The sequence below is a fragment of the Raphanus sativus genome, chromosome 6 (assembly GCF_000801105.2).
Source record: "Raphanus sativus cultivar WK10039 chromosome 6, ASM80110v3, whole genome shotgun sequence".
In the NCBI taxonomy this organism is placed as follows: domain Eukaryota; kingdom Viridiplantae; phylum Streptophyta; class Magnoliopsida; order Brassicales; family Brassicaceae; genus Raphanus; species Raphanus sativus.
The window spans coordinates 9,675,020-9,698,601 of record NC_079516.1 but is presented as its reverse complement, the minus strand read 5'-3'; the positions used below and the strand labels follow the sequence as shown (position 1 = coordinate 9,698,601).

Below are 23,582 nucleotides of genomic sequence, written 5' to 3'. Positions count from 1 at the left end.
GTAGCTCAGAGTTTGCCCTATTAACAAAGAACTTGATGTGTTTAATTCTGCATGCCACGGCCCACGAATTGGGAATCCCCTATATGTTAATTCTGAAGCATTGCACAACATCTTTTAGTAGTCATGTGTCATCATAAAAGTTATTCTTAGAATTATAAGAGAAATAAATTGGTCCATCTACACATATATTATAGTTTTGGTTAAATAACTATTAAATTAGTTAGTGGTGTACAAAAGAATATTTTCTATTATTTTCTTAAATAAATGGTACGGAATTACCTAATATAATTGACATATATATTACAATTAATGATTATGAATAATAAAGTTTTGATAACAATTTTTTTATCCTCTATGCTTTTCGTTTAATTTTATTTTTTCAAAAAAATTAAGCAATCACATTAATCATATAATAAAAGTTTAGATTTTTTCTTATATGTCATATGGATTTTTTAAACAACTATAAATTACTAAAAAGAGTAAATATCTCACATTAAAAATTTTATGATCAATGGTAATGTTTTTTTAGTTCAGCCCTATCTTTTTTCTAATAGGCCTTGAATAATTTTAATGATTAACTAAATAGGTCACATACATAGTACAAAGTGTTTTGGTTTAAAAATTAGTTGCATACCCAAAATATGTATGAACCATCATCCATTTCTTTTAAAATTTGGTTACAATAAAAATATATATGGTTGGCCGAAAAAATTTGAATCCAAATAACCGAACCAAATTCAATCCAAAAAGTAGTACAAAACTTTAATTAAATTGTTTAGACAGAACATGTTCAAATTTTGGTATCTAGAGAACTAGAACCGAACCCGATCCGGACCGAAATATTTCGGGTATCCGAGTATATTCGAACCAGATTTATATACTTAAATATATTAATTATTTTTAAACTTAATATCTAAAAGAAATATACAAAAATACATAAGATGTTTTAAAATTGTCCAAACTAATTAGAAATATATAAAATAGTAAAATTTATATATTTAAAATACCTAAATGTTATTCAAAATACCAAAAATACTGAAAATATAAGTTAATTTTCTATCCAAATATTTAAGCCAAACAAATTTTATGTTAAGTTTAAGTATTTGGGTATCGATTATTCAATTTTATATTTACATATTATTTTTGTTTAAAGTATATATGAACTTTAATTTTTTTTAAATTAAATAGGTTATCGGAACCTAAACTCAAACCGAACATGAAAAGATTCGAACCAAAGCAAAAATCCAAACCAAACTAAATGATACCCACATCCCATCTCTAATCAAATGTAAAAAAAGTTATTGACAACAAAATATGTATTATTTAAAATATTTACATACAACATATTTTAAAAAACTTTACTCCGGATAAGATGCGGGTTATCATCTAGTATACAGTAAAACCATCCATCTTTCTCTTTCTTTAAAAAATAAAATAATATATATATATATATATATATATATATATATTAATTCTCCTCTGAGGGAGTCGGAAACAGTACAAATGAACTTATCAGATCTAAAATAAATGAACTTATCTATATTATTAAAGTTGAAGTACATTTGGAGTTTGTTTGGAAACAAGGATAGTAGAATAAATGAAATATATTTGGAAACATGGATAGTAGAATAAATGAGATATGTTTGGAAACATGAATAGTAGAGATGTGTACTTTCTTTTATTTACACATTTAGCCATTGTATTTTCAATAAATTAATAACAAATGAGAATTGTTTAAAACATAAATAACACATTTTTATTTATTATTTAATCAATATTAGGTTTTACATATGATTAAACGTTTGGTTTAGTTTATTTTACTAAAATATTTTTATTTTAGTTTCAATCGGTGGAAAATTATGTACCTAAAAATATTGTTCAAAGATATGTTTTTGTGAATAAAATAATAAGTTAAATCAAAATAATTAAAATGCGTTACATTTATTACCATTTAATTTTTTACTCCATATAATTATTTTACTTGATAAAAAAACTTTATATTTCATTTAATTTAGCCAAACACATAGAAAGAGTTTTTTCATTAATTTATAAAATAGTTAGATTATTTGTCCATTTAGGTATATGGTGTTTCTTTCGAGTATCGTTCTTTTTGTTTGAAACCAAATCCCGCTTGAATATTATAAACGTATGTGTGGATTTTGAGGTTGGTCATTCTGGATCTGGATGTATAGAAACTTTAAAATATCTAAATAACCAATGTATCTAAAACTGGTTCTGATATTTATAACAAAAATAGCCATATAACTTTATTCGGTCCAGGTCTTTTGAATATTGTTAGTTATAATATGATACATCTAAAATATATAACACTAACTATGAAAAATAAATATTGGTGTATAAAAATATATTTCATGGTAGTTAGTTCAGTTGAAATAAATATATTTAAAATATTTATATGAACTGAAAAAGAAATCAATATAAAAGTAGTGTACATTTGGATTCAAAATCATTTCTTTTAACCACAAACTACACATATATATTGATTTGTATACAAATTTAAATTACAATGTAAATATTTAACTAATATAGAAATATGTCACATTGTTTAAACAAAATATCAATGTAAAAGTATTGTATAATTGCGTTCTAAAATCATTTATTTTAACAAGCCAAATAAATATGTTGATTAGAGAAAGAATAAAACAGAGCCAGAGAATATATAGTTTACTAGAGACTCTATGTGTCGAATTTATTATAAAGAAAGTTTTACTAAGATAAAAATACATTCAATAATTATAACAAATAATATATTTTATAAAAATAATATCCGCGCTTTCGAAGCGCGGGTCAAAATCTAGTTGTAAGTTATTAACAGAGAAAAAGCCTAATATAGCACCAACCCAAATTTTTGTCACAAAATAGCATCACAAGGAGGAAAATGACCAAAAAAGTTTTATTGAATGGTAAATATGCATTTATAACACTTGGGTTAATTAATCTAAGACTTAGGGTTTAGATTTAAGAGGCGAAGTTTATGAATATGTTCAAATTATTAAAAATAAAAAATTAAAATTAAAATTTTCAAAACAAAAGTGCTATTTTGATCATTTTATTTTTTGAGTGTTATTTTAGTGACAAAAACTTAAAAAGTGCAAGAGAATTGCCCATAAACTATTCAATAAAATATGTGTAGATATAATCAAACAAGAGTCAAGAGTATGAAAGAAAATTTGAAGGAGAGAAACGGCTATTAGAGCGAAGTTTGTTTGAGAGATAGTGGTTACAAGTGATAGATATCAAAGCACTCAGACCCCGAAGACATCAAACGATATTTTTATTCATCTCGACATGTTTTCAAGCCGGATGATTAACTGCAGAAACTTGTCATCGTTTCTTTAACGCCCAAGGATTACAGAATCTGTCATCTTACTGACGGTGGTTAAACCCATAGCCACGAATTCTTTATTTCTCGTCTGCGCTACAAATGTGGGCTGTTTTGGTGATGGAAGATCTGATGTTGTAGTGAGCATAGACAGTAACTCAAGTGTGTTGGGTCTGTCGGCAGGTTGGTGTTGAACACAGAGCAAACCAATCTGAACACACCTCTCAACTTCTAGCAGCTGACATGAATCAGCAATGCCTTGGTCCAAGAGATTAATTCCTCCATTTTGACCCCAAGTTTCCCATGCCTGTTGTTTTTTAGTTTCAAATATGAAGAATATAAGAATATGATAACCTAAATTATTACTTAAGTGTTTAACTTACATATGTAAGAAGGTTTTTGCCTTCTTCACCATAGCCAAATCTTGAGATTTTTTCCCCGCTGATGATTTCTAACAACAGAACTCCGAAGCTGTAGATATCGGATTTCTCAGAGAACATTCCTGTCCATGCATACTCAGGTGCCATATATCCTCTGTTCAAACATCAAAACAGTTTCCCTTTAAGTTTTCCGATATGATTATGAATCATGTTAAGTATGTTTTAGAAAATAGAATCATGTTAATTATGTTTTTAAAATAGATTCTTACAAAGTTCCTGCAACCCTGTGAGTATTTTTCTCATGTTCGGTTCCTTGATACATCCGAGCCAATCCAAAATCTGATATTTTTGGGTTCATCTTCTCATCCATAAGAATATTACTCACCTTCAGGTCTCGGTGAATAACCTTGAGGCATGACTCACGGTGGAGATAGAGAAGTCCACGTGCAATACCTTGGATGATACTGAATCTCTTAGGCCACCCAATCTCAACCTTTCTTCTTGAATCTAAGCAATAATACAGTGCAAAACACTATCAAACAAAAGTATTGTAGGTGAAGAGAAAACTGCTGCTGTGAAAAGAATGAGGCAAGAAGAGACCTATCGAAGATAAAAGTATCAAGGCTTTTGTTCAACATGAACTCATAAATCAATAGCCTCTCTTCTCCTTCAATGCAACATCCCAAAATCCGAACTAAGTTTCTGTGTTGTAGTTTTGAGATGAGTACTATTTCATTTGTGAATTCCTCTTTGCCCTGCCCTGAGTTGCTTGAAAGCCGTTTTACAGCAATTTCTTTCCCATCTTGTAGTTTTCCCTGAAATGATTGTACAAGGTCATCTAGAGAAAATAAAGAGAGAATACAAAAGACCAAAGAGGTGACATGATACTCTTACCTTGTAAACTGAACCAAATCCACCTTGTCCGAGTTTATTTGACAGACTGAAATTATTTGTGGCAGTTTCAATGGTATTCATATCAAGAAAAGTTAAACCTGAAACATCTTGTGACTCCAGATCATTCCTCCATGCATCTTTTGTAACATCCTTTGATATAATACCTGAGATTAGAGTTGCAAGAATACATTAGAAGTGTATCAATGTGTTACCATTAACAAGCAATGAATAAATAAACATTAACCAACTATGTGTACCGTTATGCTTAACTCTGTATCTCCAAAATCCAAAGGCAGCAGAACCCACTATCACAAAAAGAGAAATGCTGATAACACTAGAAACTGTGGTCTTCTTTCGATTATTTCCATCTGAGATTTATAAGACAACAAAAACTAAACAATTGAAAAATGCTGCTACCAAAAGAACAGTATCAATGGAGTTGAGGATAAACGTTTAAATGATCTAATTTAACCCACACCTAATTCAGAGCTTGCAAGACGTATAGACAGAAGCTCTCCGCCTTCAGAAAACTGCACTAGGTCCATTAGCTCCTGGTTTCACACTAAGCACCCTATCCCATTAATAAATGCGAAGGCCAAGCAAGAACAATTGTCCAGGCAACTTTGGTGGCAGTCTATAGCGTGAGAAGCACTACTTGCAAATTTGTAATTGTCTGGAGGCTTTATGTTGGCAATATGGATGGAACATGTCTACATCTTTGCCTTGACAAAGTAGTTCGGTACGCCTTACACAACCATCACTCCAGTTTCCTCTTTTCCACTCCTCAATGGATTTTGGTACAAACCCTTTCAAGCATTTACACGTCGGAGATGCTGACATAACACACAACCCAAAAGCTCCACATACACCATAATAATCACATGTGTTCGTTGGAGCCTCAAATTTTAATTCCCAGTCGGTCCCATTATGCTGAAAGTTCTTCACTGAGCCCTCCGGTGTTATCATTAAACGTGGAAGTTTGATGTTTGTGTCTACATAAGTGAAAGAAACTGACCCGTTTGCGTCCTGCTGAAGGCTAAGTGGACTTGTTAGTGTTGCACCCATTTTTTGGTATCCCTGTGAACCTTGTTTTAGCCCATGGACCTGTTCTCCAATAAGGTGCTGAGCCTCTCATAATAGACACCTGTGATGGCACTTGAGGTGTAATCTGGTAAACAAAGTCACCAGGGATGGATCGGTGTCAGTTTTCCAGGAAGTCAGAACCTGCTTCTTTCCGGTGGTGAGATTATACATGACGCTTGAGAAAGGGAGCATAGTATCGCTCAGATGCTCAAAGCTTTGCCATATTGTTCTTCTGATAAAATGTCCATGACCACAAGATTTCCGTTGTTCAGAAGCTCTACTTGAGACCCGTTTGATGCTGAAGTACTCTCTCCACTGGACCAGACAAGGCCATGTTTACCATTAAATAACAGAAGAGTTCCATTGCTGCTGATAGTTAGATTAGCCGAGGAGTCTGTAACAGGATCTTCTCTATTTGCCACCCACACAACCACCCGGGGGATAATACCTTTCATCCAGATTCCAAGATATTGATGTTGGGTGTTATTTGGACTGAAGAACCCCAATTCACAGACCTCGTCAGAGGAGCTGATGGTTTGTCCTATTGACAAAGGCTTTGTTGGCGTCAAAACTGCATAACTAAAACTTAAGAGCATAGTACACAGAAGCAAACAAGCAAACCTAGTTGTCCCCATGTTAGTTCTTGTGTCTCCAAGATTGATTTCCTTCAGACTAGAGGGAGAAGATAACAGGAATGCAAGAAAAAGTATGCCAAAAAACGAATTCTATGAATTATGGGAATTATTGTCAAGCACCTGGAAAAAATGTTGACCATATGCCCATCTTCCAAGATCTTACATAAAATCTTGTTTTATAAAATCTTGTTTTATAATATAAAGCATATTATAAAACAAGCTGGACCCAAATAATTGAATTTTAGAAGTCCAGCCTTGGAACTCAAACAACCTTTTAATGGTTGACCTCATATTGAAACATCGTGTCATTTTCATGTCTCTTGTTAACTCAATTAAAAGTTGGAGCTTGAATACGCAATCTCATGCGTATGCCTAACAACAGAGATGCAAGACAAAAATAAATCGACCAACGACCAACTAAATAAAAAAACAAAGGGTTTATTGAGACTGAACAATACAAGTCTTTTGTACGTCCATAATCATCTATTTTTTCTGTTAAAGCTTTTGAAGCATTACATTTCGTTCAGGCATTTCACTGGGACATATCATTGATGCAGCACATCTTACTGACTAGATCACATCTTCAATTCTGTCATGTTAGAGTTAGGGTTAACGTTTGTTTACTAATTACTAGGTGACTCTCCCTTGTTCATACACCAATAAATATTTGTAATATAAATAAATAATTGTTCAGTTTTTACTTTCATTTTTATAATTAAAATTGGTTTATAATAATACATATGTAAGGAAATAAGTAAAAAATCAATATCTTGTGTTATTATATGAATTAAACATATGACTATGATACACAAAATTTGATTGGTTTAGTTATTTTAGGTAAACTGAGTTTTATGTTTTCATCTGAACTAAATCATAATTTTTGTTTTCTATATTTGATTAATTTTGTTAGTTTGTATTTATTTTAATTTTTGACATACAAATATTTCTATAAATTTATGTATAATTTAATAGATGTAGTTTTGGAAAACAAGTAGTAAAAATGAAGTGTTCCTTGGTTTGAGGTTGTAGAACTAATAACCAATTATTTTTTGAAATATACGGATTTAAATATTTATAAGAATTAAAAATAATGAATTAATTTTATGTTTTTATAATTTACATGTATAAAATAAAATATAAAATTATTGTAAACAATAGTATGTTCTTGACTCAATTGAACTTTTGATTTTGAGTATTAGAATTTAGATCAGTTTGATGATATGTGATTGGTTTCATGATCATTTTATATTTAATTTATATTTATAATTTTGATGATTGGTTTGATGATTTATTTAATTTATGATTTATTCATAATGAGATTTTGTATGTTAAGATCAAGTGGAAAAAAATTAAACTGATGATTGGTACAGAGTGACACTAGGTAACATAACAATAATTGTTTAAAGTTTCACGCATTAATATTATGTTTATTTTTATAAATTAGAAGTCGTTTCTCAATTAGATTTTGTATGTTAAGATCAAGTGGAAAAAATAAAAATTGATGATTGGTACAGAGTGACATTAGCTAACATAACTAATATTTTGTTTTATTTTTATAAATTAGAAGTCGTTTCTTAATTATTTGTACGAAGATAAATTATAAGATGATTATGCTATTTGAGATATTTGGTTTGTGATGTTTATTAATTTATCGAGTATTAATTTACAGAGTTATTTTTAAAAATAATGTCGATTTATGTTTTTAAAAGTAACTAATTGTTATAATAATTCTTATTAATTCAATATACATATATTACTGACTTCTCACAATATATGTATATTGAATTAATAAGAATTTGTATAACAATTAGTTACTTTTAAAAATAATGACGATTTAATATTTTAATATATATATATCTTTAAATTAATATATATATATTTTATAGTTAAACAATAATCAAGCAAAAGTATTTGTATAAATATATTTTCTAAAATATTTTTAATATGTAAGTGTTTTTAAAATTTGAACACAATAATAAACTATTTTGTGTTTGATAGATAATTATTTTTTATGTGAAATATAAAATTTTCTAGAATTTTCCACGCATTTACAAGCATTTGTGTAAATTATGGACATGAAATAAAACCACGCTTGATAAAAAAAAATGCATGTGATAAGTGAAAGGGACTACTACAACATTCATGTTCGAAATTGCGCTAGGCGCGAGTCGGGCGGCGACGTCGGGCCTAGCGAGTTATCAAAAAAGCGGTGATTAAACGGGGAGTACTCGGGGAGTAATTTTTAGTTATATATATATATATATTTTTTTCATCAAATAATTGATATATTTTAATTCATAAGATATATTATAAATTTATAACACAAAGCTTATACTCCAAAATATATTGAAATTTCTTCTAATACACATCTAGTTCAAAATACAAAAGCTAATTTCTATACACGGGATACACCAAAAAAAGATTGTCTTGATCTTAAGAATATACAAAAAGTAAGTTATAATCTTTAAAGATCAAGTTATCACTGTGTAGTAGAGAGATGTGTTAGAAGTTATATCTTATACATTACACCTGCAAACAAAAAGAAAACGATGTCAGCTTGACTTTGAAAGCAAAAACAAACAAAAACAAAAACATGACTTGAAAACAAAACATCACGTTCCTCATTTATCTCTGTTCTTTCATTTTAAACACACCACCAGAAAACTCTTTTCCACACAATTTACACTTAACTTTGTCTAGACTTCTTGAATCACACAAGACTCCATACTGCCATCCTACATCATTTGAGTTACGCTTAAGAGGTGGAGGCCTATCTGTCGGTGGATCATCCATTGATTCCTAAGTGACATAATGAAACAAACCATCAGTAATATCCTAAATAATTATTAACAGAACATGAGGAAAAAAAAGTCAACTGAAAACATATAACTCTTTACTCTTTAGCCAGAAAAATCATACACAATCTAAAAACACAGTTAACTAGTTGAACCAAAATCAAGTCTTTTAGTAACAATGAAGAAGAGCAGAGACCTTTATCTTCAAGAGAAATACGACATTTATCTTATACTAGTAGTAAACTCAGACATAATGAACACATATGAGAAACTTCACAAAATTAACAAAAGCCAAAATATGAGTATATTAACCACGATGAAACAAGATGAAACAAAAGCCAAAAGATAAAACAAGAACCCAGAAACTAATTGAAGTCAAGTAAACACAAAGAAATAAAGAAGGAAATCAAGTGAAAATAGATATCCAGTACCTGATTTGGTCTTAGATTTGAACACTCGATTTGTTCTTGGGTTGAAACTCAGAGATCGTGATATTAGGGTTTCTTCCACAAATAAAATCTCAAACTCAACTTAGTATAATTAAAGAAAAGATCAGAGCACTTGGAAATAGGAAAAAAAAGTATGGGCTTCGTGTTTTGTTATAGATAAATATGGAGAATTGGCCAATTGGGCCTACTCGGATTACACAATTATACGGTGATTTTTTAATTATTCGGTCAAACGCGAGAATAACTTGTTGACCGCCTAGACTAGCCGAATTGAGTGTTTTCTCCACGCTAAGGTGACGCCTAGCGCCTACTCGGCCGATTACTCGGCAACTAGGCCGCGTTTTTGAACACAGCAACATTGTATGTATATTAACCAATTAGACGAAAGTGACCATATTGGATTGGGTTCGGTCCGACCAAAACCGATCGGTTATAATCATGAAGCCCTAGTGTCTTAAAACCTTTCGCTTCCTCCATTTCTTCGAAACGTTTGTCTGCGTCCAATTCTTCGTAACGAGGAGGAACGAATCCGAAGAACATGGAACAATGGTTAGTTTCTCTGTTCGATCTTCTTTTACTTCTATGAACCGTTCTTGACAGTACAGTAAGCTTCAAACTCTGACTCTTAAATCTTAATGTTTGATTTTTTTTTTAGTGGAGAAAGTTTGAGGAAGCGAGATGTAGTGGACAGAATCAGTGCGTTACCAGAACCTTTGATTCTGCAGATATTGTCTTTACTCCCAACAAAACTTGTCATAGCCACAAGTGTTCTGTCTAAGCGATGGCGGTGCGTTTGGAAAATGGTGCCGGTTCTCCGGTTCGAATCCAAAGGAGATATAAAGAAATTCGCAGAGAGTGTTTCCAAGTCTTTGCTTTCACATAAATCTCCCATCTTGAACACTCTCCATCTGAAACTAAACGATAGATGCGACGACGTGTACATTGGAGTATGGGCTGGAATCGCAATCACACGCCACGTGCGTGACCTCGAGCTTGATCTCCACTTTGGTTATAGCGATCCCCCCATCAGATTTCCAAGCAGCTTGTTTTGTTTCGACACGCTTGAGACCTTGAAGTTCAAGCATCACGTTCTTCTAGATATTCCTTCTTTGGTGTCTCTCAACTCCCTTAGAACTCTTCATCTTCACTCTGTGGTTTACAAAGACAGTGAGTCTATTCGAAACCTTTTCTCTAGCTGCCCGAATCTTGAACATTTGGTCGTCCATCGATCTTATAACGATGTGGTGAAATTCGTTATCGAGTCTCCATCTCTCAAGACGCTGTCTCTTTACGGTGAGAATTTTGTTGGAAGAGAGAATGGGATTGGGGGATATGTGATAAACGCTCCTTCTTTGGTACGCTTGAATATTCAAATGTTGAAAGGTTATGAGCATTGTCTTATTGAGAACGCGCCTGAGCTGCTAATAGAGGCGAATGTTAGCAATGTTTCGAATATAACCAATGAGACTATTATGGCTTCTCTTAAGTCTACCAAACGTCTTTGCTTGGACTTATCACCTTTGCAGGTAACTTCTCGGGTTTGATTGATTGAACTATTTTTTTTTTTTTTGTAATAATACTAATAAGTGTCTCATGGACCAGATTGCATATCCTACTGGAATTGTCTTCTATCAGCTGGTATATCTTGAGATGTATTCACATAAAGTTGAGTGGTGGAATCTACTTGCAGTAATGCTTGATAGCTCTCCTAAGCTACAAGTTCTTAAGCTCACTGATGTAAGCAATTTCAGTTTTTGAAGGTCTGTTAATTAATAATAATAATATACATTGCTTTTCCTTTGTGCAGGATTCGTCTCAACAACCAAAGTTGGTTTCGGACAAGAAAAATATGGAGCCGGGGAAATGGAACCAACCCAAGTGTGTCCCTCAATGTTTGTTGTGGCATCTTGAGACATTTGTGTGGACACGACCTGATTGGATAAGAGAAGAAGAGAAAGAAGTGGCCAGATACATTCTAGGCAATGCACGACACTTGAAGAAGGCAACCTTCATCATAGAACCCATTGAATCGAAAAGGCTCTTCAGGTTAGCAAAAAGACGAGAAATGCTCAACGAATTGCCTGCTGTCGTCAGGGCTTCCAGTTCTTGCCAACTTGTGTTCCAGTCCGAGTGATCTTATTATTATGTATGACACTCTCTTTATCTTGAGATTCTTACTGCGTGCTGTTTTTTTTTTAAATAGATTTATTTTGGTTTTGATTCTGCTTTATTGCGAAAGTTTTTTGGTTTCACAACTTCACAAACTCATCGATGAGTTTTTCATTGATTGTAGAATTGATTTCACAATATAAGCATTCCTCAGCTCTACAATTTCCATCGAACATTTAATTTTTCCCTTATCGCCCAAGTATCACAGATTGTGTCATCTCGTTGACTGTTATCAAATCCTTAAACTGGGATTCACAGTCGCTCGCGTTGACTACAAATGTGGGTTGTTTAGGTGATGGAAGATCTGATGTTGTGGTGAGCATGGACAGCAACTCAAGTGTGTTAGGCCTTTCTGCTGGTTGGTGTTGAACACAAAGCAGACCAATCTGAACACACCTACTAACCTCAGATGGGCAACATGAGTTAGTAACAACTTGGTCTAGAAGATTAGTTCCTTTGTTTTCAGACCAAAAATCCCATGCCTGTTGTGGTTTCAAAATAAGAGGGAGAAAGGTTTTAAAACAAGCAGTGGAATCTCCCATACTTGATGGGAATCAAATACCTGATGATGTATCACTTACATATGCAAGAAGGGTTTTTCCAGCATGGCTGAATCTTGAGATCTTCTCTCCGCTAATGATTTCTAACAGCAGAACTCCATAGCTGTAGATGTCGGATTTCTCAGAGAACACCCCAGTCCATGCATACTCAGGAGCCATGTATCCTCTGCACTTGCATCAAATTACTTCAGATTATAACTAAAAAAAATCCTAGGCAATCATGTTTTCAAAGATAGGTTCTTACAAAGTTCCTACAACACGGCGAGTGTTGTCCTGATATTCGGTTCCTTGATACATCCGAGCCAATCCAAAATCTGATATTTTTGGGTTCATCTTCTCATCCAAAAGAATATTGCTCACCTTTAGATCTCGGTGAATAACTTTGAGGCATGAGTCACGATGGAGATAGAGAAGTCCACGCGCAATGCCTTTGATGATACTGAATCTCTTAGGCCAATCAATCTCAAGCTTTTTTCTTGAATCTATGCAATAATACAGTGTAAAGAACTACCAGAAAAGTGTTTTACACATAGAGAAAATTCATAATCGTAAAAGGATGAGGCAAAAAGAGACCAACCAAAGAGAAAAGTATCAAGGCTTTTGTTCGACATGAATTCATAAATCAATAGCCTCTCTTCTCCTTCAATGCAGCATCCCAAAACCCGAACTAAGTTTTTGTGTTGTAGTTTTGAGATAAGTACTATTTCATTCATGAACTCTTCTTTGCCCTGCCCTGAGCTGCTAGAAAGCCGCTTTACAGCAATTTCTTTACCATCTTGCAGCTTTCCCTAAAACAGAAATGCACAAGGTCATCTCGAGAAAATATATAAAAAGAGAGCAAAGAGGATTAAAAGTTTCTGACCTTGTACACAGAACCAAATCCACCTTGTCCAAGTTTGTTTGATAGACTGAAATTATTTGTAGCATTTTGTATGGTCTTCATCTCAAAAAAATCTAAACCTGGGACATCTTGTGGTTTCAAATCATTCCTACATGCATCTTTTGATTTATAAGCTGAAATTTAAGTTAATAGTTGTTGTTAGTGCCTAGCATCTAGTAATCATATATAATGGAAATACTCCTTTTTATTCTATTTTAGATTATTATTATGTTGACAAACAAATGAATAGATGAAATCATGAATGTTTACCATTATTTTTTACTCTGCATCTCCAGAAACGAAATGAAGCAAAGCCCAAAATCACAAAAAGGATAAGGCTAACAGTAGTAGCAACAATGGTCTTCTTGCGCTTATTTGCATCTGAGAAATACAGGACAGCAGATTAAACTATCAAGAAGATGAATATTATTGAAGTAGAAGATAAAATAGCAAAAGACAAAGAAGTCTGTTTATTTTGTCTGCTAAGCCATACCTAGCTCAGAACGTGCAAGACGAATGGAAAGAAGCTCTCCTCCCGCAGAAAACTGCACCGCGTCCATTAAGTCATGGTTCCATACTAAACATCCAATTCCACTAATATAAGAAAAGGCCAAGCATGAACAATTCCGGAAGCAACTTTGGTAGCATTCTTCAGCATTCAGAGAATTTACAAATTTGTAATTATCTGGAGGCTTTATGTTGGCAACGGGATGGAAGACATTTACATCTTCACCGGTGGAGTTTCCTTGACAAAGTAGCTCGGTTCGCCTCACACAACCATCACTCCAGTTTCCTCTTTTCCACTCTTCAATGGATTTAGGTACAAACCCTTTGAAGCATTTACATTTTGGAGGAACCGAACCAACACACAACCCAAAAGGTCCACATACACCGTATATAGCGCATGAATTGGCTAATGGAGCCTCATAGTACAGATCCCAGTTCGTTCCATTGTAACGAAAAATCTTCATTAATCCCTCTGGTGTTAAAACTGAGCGTGAAATTTTGTAGTTTCTTTGGAAAAAAGACAAGTATCCTGACCCATTTACATCCTGGTGAAGACTGAATGTACTTGTGAATGACTCATCCATTAGAGGTATCCCAGTGAACCTCGTTTTAGCCCATGGACCACTTCTCCAGTAAGGTCTCGAACCTCTCATAATAAACCCTTGTGATGGCACTTGTGGTGTAATCTCACCCACAAACTCGCCAGGTGATGGATCAGTGTAACTTTTCCAAGAAGTCAGAACCCGCTTCTCACCGGTGACGAGGTTATACATCAGAAACGAGGAATGTAGAAGAGTATCGCCAAGATGGTCAAAGCTTTGCCATAGAATTCTTCCGGAGACTTTGTCTACGACCATAAGACTTCCGCTGTCTGAAAGCTCTGCATGAGACCCGTTAGATGCGAAAGTCTCTCCACTGGACCAGACAATGCCATCTTTGCCACTAAATAAGAGAAGACTTCCCTTGCTGGTGATAGCTAGATTTGCGGTGGAGTCTGTAACAGGCTTTTCTCTATTGGCCACCCACACAACCACGCGAGGAATGATGCCCTTGAACCATACTCCAACATACTGATGATTCTGTGTGTTATTAGGGCTGAAGAACCCCAGTTCATAAACACCATCAGAGGAGCTGAGAGTTTGTCCTATTGACAAAGGACTTGTTGGCGTTATAGCTGCATATGTAAAACTTAAGAGCATGGCAGACAAGAACAAGCAAACTAACCTCGTCATCCCCATGAGCGTTCTTGTGTCTCCAAGAACAATCTCTTTTAAGATTAATGTAAGAGACGAACAAGTATGCAAGAGAAAAGTAAGCCAAGAAAACAAAACTCAATACTTAGTGAAGTAAAATTCTCTAAACAATGTTGATCAAGTGCCGATCTTCCACGATTCTATATTACTTTATTCACGATCAACTTAATCCTTGTTCTATAATGCAAATTAAATAGTAATACTAATGCTTACCGGTTAGCCAAATGCATTGAATCTTTGAATTCCAGTATTTAACTTAAATTAAGGAATTGAGCGTGCAATGGTTGACCTCGTATTTAAAATTGTGTCATTTCCATGTATTTGTTAATTCGTTAAACCTAATTCCGTTTTATCCCGTCAACCATGAACCAGCGATATATATACTGTATATATATATATACACATTTATTTTATTTTTATTTTGTTTGACAAAAGGAAATATATAAACATCTATCTATGTTCGGCTTGAGAGCTTTTACTCCAACCCAAAAAATCTACCTAAATTCGAACCGTAAAAGCCGAAACCAGATTCGAACTGTTATACAAAAATAAACAAACGGAACTTATGAAGTTAGTATTTTGGAACTTTATTATATTCCGAACTAAAATCTGAACTAAAATCCGAATAGATCTGAAATTAGTTAAATATGTTAATCTTTTTATATATGTTAAATGTGATGATTTAGATATTTAAGAGTATTCAAAATATTTTTCTAATTTGTTTTATTTGTTATTTTGAATATTTTTAGTCAATTAGATAGTTTAACTAAATTTTATTAAATTTGTAAAATTATATATTTATAATTAAAAATAGATATTTATAATTAAGATTATATAATTTTCTAATATTGCATATATATTTTATATATATTTTTACAAATTTTTTATTTTTTTCTTTGAAAAAAAATAAGTTTTTTTGCGGGTCAGCGGGTACCCGCGATTCAAATCCGGCCGACCCGCACCCGTTCCGCTTAAACTCGACTCGACTGGCACCCGCATGTTGAATTTTTTGAATCGGTCGACCCACATCCGCTCCGCAGCGGATCAAATGGGACGGGACCCGTGGGTAAAAACTCAAATTCCCAGCTCTAACCTCACCTTTAATAACTTTCCCACAGCACAAGTTGTCACCAATTTATCTGATCAACGGGTGATAGTTTGTCTTGTGGAAATTGGTGACAAATTGTCTTGTGAGAATTGGTGACAACTTGTCATGTAGAAGGGTTGTTAAAAGGTGAATGTCAAACGCACTAACAGTCTAATTATGAAATCAGTGAGGATTTAAAATTGAAAGGTTGGGGTCGATGCTCTGCAAAGTTAACCTGGAATTCACCGGATGGATTTGTTACATTCTCATACAAACCACTAGACAAAATAACAAAATGATGAGCGGACTTAAGTAAATGACCAGAAAATAATACAAGAACACACGTGGAAGCACTGTAGTCTATTGATCAAAGTTTTAAAGTTTCTGCACTTATGTTTAGATTTCAAATCTCAGATAAAGCAATTTTTCAAGCAAAAAGTTTGAGTTTTAATCCTCGAAAAAATGAATTATGCAAAAAATTAGAAAAATGCTTACAAAAGATTTTAGACTCAGAATGATGAAGTCAAATGTGAATGGTAATGAAATACTCTTTCTAGTAGAAGAAGATGATAAAGTCGAAATATATATCGGTGATCCACAGTATATTTTCCAACAAGAAAATATATACCAATATGACCAATGTAGAGAGATTCATAAAGAGTGCTGGTGGGCTGGTCGTCGGTCTAACATCTTCAACTTATTTAATGGTTCTGGGCCAGTGAGAGGCACTCGAGCCAACCCTCGAGACTTACCAATCTTTAATGCTGTGAATTTTACGATTTAACTGAAGCAAAAGGTGTGTTTCAGGAAAAAAAAAACTGAAGCAAACGGCCAATACAATTTGAAACAATTTACATATTGTACTTAAATTTGAATTGATTTATATAGTTCAATGGGGAACTGATTCATGCTAAAAGTAAAGCCAAGTTGTTCTTTTAACCACAGAGGTAGATATCTATTCAAATTTGCCAATAAATAAATCATTTGATAATTTTTTTTATCCACTTGGCTTTAATGTAAAGACTATTTTCGCTCTTGTGTGGTAGATAAGAAAAAACACAAACAAAATCTCTTATCCAACTCATGTTGCCACGTGGGCAGATGTAGTTGGTGAAGCAGATACTAATCTAATCTGACCAAAACCAGTTGGGCTAATTCAAAACCACAAGTAGTTCTAGTGGACCTTGTTCCTTGTACTCTTTAACAGTTCCCTGCAGACCATTACTCAATAATCATCGTCTCTTGGTGACAGAAGAGAAAAAGTTTAAGCAAAAAAAATGGCAGCACAAGCGCTTGTGTCTTCTTCACTTACCTCCTCTGTTCAGACAGCTAGACAGATATTCGGCACAAAACCAGCTGTGTCCGTATCACAGAGGAAGTTGGTTGTTAAGGCTGCCTCAACTCCACCTGCCAAGGTACATGATGCTCTCTATTTACTTAACAAACAGTGTGAACTGAATAGTTTCTGATCGTGGATTTGTGTGTTTTGGTTTCAGCAAGGAGCAAACAGGCAATTGTGGTTTGCATCATCACAGAGTCTCTCTTACTTGGATGGCAGGTAATAATTACAAAGATTTGATTTCTTTAATCTTCAAGACGTGTAAAGTTTATTAGAAAACTGATTTCTTTAACTGGAGAGTTGCTGTGATTCTGCAGCTTACCTGGCGACTTTGGATTTGACCCGCTTGGTCTTTCAGACCCAGAGGGTACTGGAGGGTTCATCGAGCCGAGATGGCTAGCCTACGGAGAGATCATCAACGGGCGGTTTGCTATGTTGGGTGCAGCTGGAGCTATTGCACCTGAGATTCTAGGAAAGGCCGGTCTGATTCCAGCAGACACTGCTCTTCCCTGGTTCCAGACCGGTGTGATTCCACCTGCAGGGACGTACAGCTACTGGGCAGACCCTTACACACTCTTTGTTCTCGAGATGGCTTTGATGGGTTTTGCTGAGCACAGGAGGTTGCAGGACTGGTACAACCCAGGATCTATGGGTAAACAATACTTCTTGGGTCTAGAGAAAGGTTTCGCCGGTTCAGGTAACCCGGCTTACCCCGGTGGACCTTTCTTCAACCCTCTAGGGTTTGGAAAAGACGAGAAGTCGATGAAGGAGTTGAAACTCAAGGAGGTCAAGAACGGTAGACTGGCAATGCTCGCCATCCTTGGCTATTTTATCCAGGGACTAGTGACCGGTGTGGGACCTTACCAGAACCTTCTTGATCATTTGGCGGATCCCGTCAACAACAATGTCTTGACCAGCCTCAAGTTCCACTGAGGTGATCATAACATATCATATCATACCATCCCATGGTGTTGTCTGTTGGTCTCCCATTCTCTTGTATCCTACAGTCTTGTTTCTTTCTCTTTGGTACCATCAGTTTCTTTGTGTTGTAACACCATGTGTAAACATATTCGTCTTTTGTAAGAAATGACAATATCAGTGGCCATAATGAAACAACTTCTAGGATTAATGGTTGGTATTTAGCAATAACCAAAAAAACTCAGTTAAAATATTTAATTGTTATGAAATTATGTAACGCTTGAAAAGCACACTCATCACAAAGAATATCAATGTGAACATTTTTTTAGCTAGCTCAGAGTTTTCTTTTCCATAGATTTTTTCCTGAGACATTGTCTATAGCAATAAGATAACACTTTGGTAGCTAAAAGTTGAAAAGTGACAGATTTAAAACGAGAAATAATTATATATAAAAAAGGTGAAATGTACACAAGAACACTGTTTCCATAGAAACTTATAAACATATTAATAAATAATCAATATAAGAAAGAAAAATCATCGCTTAAAAGAAAAATCCCTCAAGCTAATACTACTAATCTCATGCTGGTGAGTTCTTATTTGTCCAGGTCCAGGAGGAAGCTCCACAGCTGAAGAAGAAGAAGAAGGCTTCCTCATGTTCTCTGAGTCTCCTTCCCTAAACCTAGAATGATGCTTCGCGGAAGAAGAAGAAGAAGGTTCCTGTTGAGACTCAACATCCCACGTATCGAAGTCAGAGTTTCTCCTCGGAGATATTGAGTTAGCGAAACTTTCATCAGCGCTTCTGCTTCGTTTGTGGACGTTGTGGAGGAGATGGATCGGAGAAGAACCGTGTGATGGTGTAGCTGGACGGCTAGAGAAAGGCGTCGTTGACTCTGAGGTTCTTCCATGTTTCATCTGCTTCTTAGCTGTGTGATGCCAACTCTTTAAAGCGATCGCTACTCTCTCGTTGAACACTGTTGGTTTCATCTTGGAACCCATCTACACAAAAATATTCAAAACGTTCAGAATTTTAAACTGAAAAAGTTCCACACTCTATTGCTTAGTTTTATGTCTTTGTACCTGAGTAACAAGAGCGTAAAGAGGAAGAGTAACATAGCTGCAAAGAACCTGTACAACAACTCTGCATAGATTGACAGATTGTGACTTTGTTAGATTTTAAAGGGGTATGATTGGTTAAATCTTAAAGATTTTACTTACCCAACTGAGATTCTGATGACAACATCTACAGTGTTCTTGTGGAAACAGTTCTCGAGCTTGAACTCATACTATAGAAAAAACAACAAGTGTGTATTTCTTCAGTAAAGGCTGCTTGAGAAATTGGTGATGGAGAATGTGGAATTACTATGCTTGCTTACCGTAGTCCAGGCAAAGAAGGCTAGTTGAAACGCATTCTGCAAATTGGCAAACATGTTTGTTTTTTTAATATTTGTTTTCAATCATGTTTTCTTTTGTTGTAAGGAAGAAGGAAAAAGATTGTGAAAGTTTATGTATATGGTACCGTGAAAAGGACTAAGTGAACGAGGAAGAGAATGAAACGAGGACGACCGAACCAGAAGAGATGATCACCGGGCTGAACAAGCGGCATGCCTTTCACTATGTCCCCTTTCTCTTGGATTAGAAGTCCTAGTTTTGTTATTATCACTTGAAGTTTTGTTCCAACTATAAGTATCACCTGCAGTTTGTTTGTTTTTATACATTCATCCTTGTTAAAGAGACGTAACCGTAACCGAAAAATGCTTCTTGTAAGAGGTTTTGTTGCTTACTACTAAGGGAATGAATGGTTGCCAGAGGTAAGAATTCAATCCTGTTCATAAGAAAGAAAGATCAAAAATATATATATTAGTTTTGGGAAAGTTGTGAAAGGGTTTTAAGAGATATTTTGAAGATGATTGTACCGTTTGTGTTGGTCAGGAGGAATAGCACGGCCACAAACCATATAACAGGACTGATCTCGACGATAGTTTTGAAGTCTTCTTCTAATGATCTCTGAATGTACTTTCGGAAATCGAACCTCGCATCACTCCCTGGAGCCAAATGAGCCTGAAGAAGAAGAAGAACAAAAGATCATTTGAAATGACGTGAGAACTTTGTCTTAAGATTTAAAGAGAAGACCAAAAAGGTTTTGAGTTGTTTTACCATAATGAAACCATGTCTCAGCGTTAAGTAATCAACTTTGGTTACTGATCCAAAAAACTGTCTGAAGAAACATGCGATCCACAGTGTAACAGTCGATTTGCTCCAGAAGTTAAGATGTCTACGCCCGAAAGATGTATCCCTCGCAAACCTAAACCTCTCAGGATCTGCATTACTCAAAAAAGATGCCTCGTTGTCTTTGTCTCATCTGTTCAAAGTTTGTAAGCTATATGTATATACCGTGTGAATACTGATATTCAATTGTCTTTGTCTCCTCTTCCCACCTCTTCCATCTTCTCATCTGATGTTGAAGTAAGAAACAAAGGTAAATCCATTCTTTAGCAAAAAAAAAAGAAGCAAGATCTCAACCAGTTTTGACCATAATGTGGATGTAAGTAACGTGAGAGAATGTACCTTGGTCTTTCCCAAAGCATAAGTAAGAATGCAGTAGATCACATGACAAACAGCAAGAACGAAAATGAATATATGCAGCTGATGCATCCCGTAGGACGATACAAAAGCCACTTGTCCCTGGAAACAAACATTTAAAGAATCATATGTCAAAAATTTCGAAATAAGGGTTTTACATAATTAAAGATAAGATTTCTGATGAAGAGTGAAGTTGTTTACCTTCTCTGCACACTTGTCATAGCCTTTGGTAGCCAAACTTCTTCGAGGAATGAAAGATTCGACTAACTCCAGAAGCTTTCGACCCGAGTTTTCGTCATCTCCTTGGTCATTTCCCGTATCTTCTTTCTTAGGTGGGTACTTTTTCAACTCTTCGGATCTACTGCAAGGGCGCATTGATGCTGCGACGCTCTCGGAGATGCAAATTTGTGAGATATAGTTTTGTCCAATTGTTAGCAGTAGTGAGATGAACCCCATCAGCATAAGCTCTGCAAATTTTACATTTAAGTCATTACAAGCAAAAAGAAGACTAAGCTCTATATTTAAATAAATCTTTGGGAGGGAAATAATAAAATTTAAAACTAATATTCAGAGCCTTTTTTTACCTGCTTTCACCTTTTCAAGAGCTTCATACAGAGCTTTTTATTCTTCCTTTTAAACCACTGTCATAAGTAGATGGATTTGTTATTATGTTTTAGCATCAGAAACAGAGCAACATCATTATGAAACCAACGCAAACACAAAAATTAAATAAAATAAACCACCTTTTGGATTTGGCTGTTTTCGAACATAAATTACTTTTAATCTATGAGATCAAATTTAAATTTTGGGATGATGAAGAACTAAACTAACACAGAAACAGAAGCAAAAAAGAAGAAACAAAGAACCAAGAAGAAATAAAAAGCCTCAGAAACAGAGCAAAAAGAAGAACAGAGAATCAAGAACACCTAAAAACTGACTCAGAAACAGAGAATCAAGATTCAAGAAGGAGAAAGAGGTAAATAAAAAAGGGACTTACTGTTCCTAATTTGTGAATCAGTTTCTCAATGATGATCGAAATTAGAAGCAAGAAGAAGCAAACCACGGCGACCGCCCACGTGGAAGTCTGCTGTAGCGTTCTTTCATACACCTTATCATCAGCCATTAGAGCTCACAGAACAACCTCAAGCGAGAATAGCCTAATTTTTGAAAAGTTTTCTCCCCGTAAATACTATCTAATTATCTATAGTTTCCACAGAATTTAAAATTCAGAACGCAGTTTATAGTATTACTTTATTTTGTCCACTTCTTTCTTTCTTTGTTTATTTGCAATCATGAAATAAGTCTTTTATGTCATAATATAAACAGAGAGACGAAGGTGAACGAGACTACCGGCGAGTAGGCATTTCTTGAAAGTTCAAGTTTTTGACTTTGAAACCATTAATATGCTTTTTCAATAACATCCGTGTGTTTTGTTTTTCTTCCTCTTGCCGTGTGTATTGTTTAGTTCTTCATTAATGTTTTCAGACTTTCAGTACAACTTCTCTCCTGCATGTGTTTCTTTTGTTTTTGATTGTGAATTAATTATTTACGTCAAAAATCTTGATGTAACCGAAAGAAGACTAGTTAAAGTTGCCGACAAAACAAACGATTACTCAAAAGGTATGTTTATTAATCTGAAAATGTTCGAAACTTTTTGTCTTCAGTCTTTAAACGTACCCGAGAGTTTTTCTTCCAGGTAAGAGAGATTTCTCGCAAATCTGAAACTCGTTGTGCATAGCTGTGACTTTTGGATTTCTTTCTCCTCCATTTTTTTTTCTTCAAGCAAAAAACAACAACTTTGATAATATCTGAGTCAATCAAAACCACACCGAACGCCTATAATATAATTATTTTAAATGACATATGATTGGTTTATCTTATATTTAGAATGTGATTGGGAAAAATGGAATAATAGGGGAATAAAAGGCCTGTTTCATCATATCCTAATTTTAAATCGGTAATTAGGGTAGGACTCATCAATATAAAAACTGTATTTGCATACCCGGGTATCAAGGGACCGCGCAATTACCTCCCTATCCACGCAAGGTGAGAGAGTTGCTAGAGGTTTAGCTGTAGCCGAATTTGGGCTAGTGTTATTGTATCATGTGTCAGATAGTATGTCAGTTGTGTCAGGTTCAGATTCTGCAGCTAAATATTTACGTGTGGCAAAGAAGGGCGCGTGACGTCTAGTTAGAGCATCCCTATTGGGGGATGTTAAACGAGGTTCACCAAATTCCCCAAAAAAAATATTAAATAAATCAATTTTTATAAACCTTTCCCCGCGAGTTCTTCTCATTGAATCTGTATCATCATTATTCGCGGACCATTCGACACGTGGCGGTCCGCGGTTGGTTCGATTATTCCTTTAAAAAAAAATCAACAGTAAAAAAAAATAATATTTTTTTTGTGAACCTCCCATAAAATTCACTGATAAAGCATGCTCTTATTCGGTTAAATGAGGGCAGAGACTGATTCTTTCTATTCCCTCTCCTTGATTCTCATTTTTTAATCAAGTTCGATATCTGGTCTTGAGGGAGCTTCGGCCCCAATACAGACCTGGGTTCGAATCCCGCTGGTTACTGGAGAACTAACCTTTCGGCATCGCCGGACAAGAGACGACATTGTGGACTGATACGTATGGCTAGCAAAACGTGACTAGTCTGGACCCACTTCTGTGAAAGCCAGGATACCTCTGTATAATCCAAAAAAA

At 34.6% G+C, this 23,582-nt stretch overlaps 4 protein-coding genes, 1 long non-coding RNA gene and 1 pseudogene across 9 annotated transcripts; 2 read left to right on the top strand and 4 right to left on the bottom strand.

The window, feature by feature from the left end:
* Window positions 1-3,356: 3,356 nt before the first annotated feature.
* Window positions 3,357-5,162, bottom strand: LOC130496325 (G-type lectin S-receptor-like serine/threonine-protein kinase At1g61480). The gene is made up of 5 exons (XM_056988308.1): window positions 5,096-5,162; window positions 4,875-4,985; window positions 4,605-4,781; window positions 4,452-4,561; window positions 3,357-3,554 (listed from the first exon to the last, which is right to left on the bottom strand). Exons 1-5 carry the CDS (start codon window positions 5,160-5,162, stop codon window positions 3,357-3,359), a joined length of 663 nt encoding a protein of 220 aa, XP_056844288.1.
* A 3,480-nt stretch (window positions 5,163-8,642) lies between these two features.
* Window positions 8,643-9,740, bottom strand: LOC130497002 (uncharacterized). The gene is made up of 2 exons (XR_008936057.1): window positions 9,562-9,740; window positions 8,643-9,134 (listed from the first exon to the last, which is right to left on the bottom strand). It is a non-coding gene; the product is annotated as an uncharacterized LOC130497002 (long non-coding RNA).
* A 230-nt stretch (window positions 9,741-9,970) lies between these two features.
* LOC130496999 (F-box/FBD/LRR-repeat protein At3g51530-like) lies at window positions 9,971-11,799 on the top strand. The gene is made up of 4 exons (XM_056989786.1): window positions 9,971-10,128; window positions 10,235-11,105; window positions 11,182-11,316; window positions 11,387-11,799. Exons 1-4 carry the CDS (start codon window positions 10,118-10,120, stop codon window positions 11,711-11,713), a joined length of 1,344 nt encoding a protein of 447 aa, XP_056845766.1. The 5' UTR covers window positions 9,971-10,117; the 3' UTR covers window positions 11,714-11,799.
* A 36-nt stretch (window positions 11,800-11,835) lies between these two features.
* On the bottom strand, window positions 11,836-15,252 carry LOC108805757 (G-type lectin S-receptor-like serine/threonine-protein kinase At1g61500). 5 transcript variants are annotated; one of them, XM_056989778.1, is made up of 8 exons: window positions 15,162-15,252; window positions 13,682-14,962; window positions 13,459-13,569; window positions 13,171-13,322; window positions 12,886-13,096; window positions 12,553-12,790; window positions 12,330-12,474; window positions 11,836-12,230 (listed from the first exon to the last, which is right to left on the bottom strand). In XM_056989778.1, the coding sequence occupies exons 2-8, from the start codon at window positions 14,931-14,933 to the stop codon at window positions 11,937-11,939; spliced, it is 2,403 nt and encodes an 800-aa protein (XP_056845758.1). In that variant the 5' UTR covers window positions 14,934-14,962; window positions 15,162-15,252; the 3' UTR covers window positions 11,836-11,936. The 5 variants fall into 5 exon arrangements, 4 of the variants coding, with proteins under 4 accessions (XP_056845758.1, XP_056845759.1, XP_018433196.2 ...); XM_056989779.1 differs by lacking the exon at window positions 15,162-15,252 and having other exon boundaries at window positions 13,682-14,790; window positions 14,920-15,134; XM_018577694.2 differs by lacking the exon at window positions 15,162-15,252 and having other exon boundaries at window positions 13,682-15,135.
* A 1,981-nt stretch (window positions 15,253-17,233) lies between these two features.
* On the top strand, window positions 17,234-18,503 carry LOC130497001 (photosystem I chlorophyll a/b-binding protein 3-1, chloroplastic). Its single transcript, XM_056989788.1, has 3 exons — window positions 17,234-17,450; window positions 17,532-17,593; window positions 17,692-18,503. The coding sequence occupies exons 1-3, from the start codon at window positions 17,313-17,315 to the stop codon at window positions 18,305-18,307; spliced, it is 816 nt and encodes a 271-aa protein (XP_056845768.1). The 5' UTR covers window positions 17,234-17,312; the 3' UTR covers window positions 18,308-18,503.
* A 212-nt stretch (window positions 18,504-18,715) lies between these two features.
* On the bottom strand, window positions 18,716-22,064 carry LOC130496998 (MLO-like protein 6; annotated as a pseudogene).
* Between the last annotated feature and the right edge of the window lie 1,518 nt (window positions 22,065-23,582).

Coding starts and splice junctions, on each gene's coding strand:
- LOC130497001 (XM_056989788.1), top strand. CDS start 17,313: ATGGCAGCACAAGCGCTTGTGTCTTCTTCACTTACCTCCTCTGTTCAG. Junction 17,451..17,531: donor CCTCAACTCCACCTGCCAAG/GTACATGATGCT, acceptor TTTTGGTTTCAG/CAAGGAGCAAACAGGCAATT. Junction 17,594..17,691: donor CTCTCTTACTTGGATGGCAG/GTAATAATTACA, acceptor GTGATTCTGCAG/CTTACCTGGCGACTTTGGAT.
- LOC130496325 (XM_056988308.1), bottom strand. CDS start 5,162: ATGGACCTAGTGCAGTTTTCTGAAGGCGGAGAGCTTCTGTCTATACGT. Junction 4,782..4,874: donor ATACAGAGTTAAGCATAACG/GTACACATAGTT, acceptor CTCTAATCTCAG/GTATTATATCAAAGGATGTT. Junction 3,555..4,451: donor AGGAATTCACAAATGAAATA/GTACTCATCTCA, acceptor AGGTGTGTTCAG/ATTGGTTTGCTCTGTGTTCA.
- LOC108805757 (XM_056989778.1), bottom strand. CDS start 14,933: ATGGGGATGACGAGGTTAGTTTGCTTGTTCTTGTCTGCCATGCTCTTA. Junction 13,570..13,681: donor TCTTGCACGTTCTGAGCTAG/GTATGGCTTAGC, acceptor TGTATTTCTCAG/ATGCAAATAAGCGCAAGAAG. Junction 12,791..12,885: donor CCTTGATACTTTTCTCTTTG/GTTGGTCTCTTT, acceptor ATTATTGCATAG/ATTCAAGAAAAAAGCTTGAG.
- LOC130496999 (XM_056989786.1), top strand. Junction 11,106..11,181: donor TGGACTTATCACCTTTGCAG/GTAACTTCTCGG, acceptor CTCATGGACCAG/ATTGCATATCCTACTGGAAT. Junction 11,317..11,386: donor AAGTTCTTAAGCTCACTGAT/GTAAGCAATTTC, acceptor TCCTTTGTGCAG/GATTCGTCTCAACAACCAAA.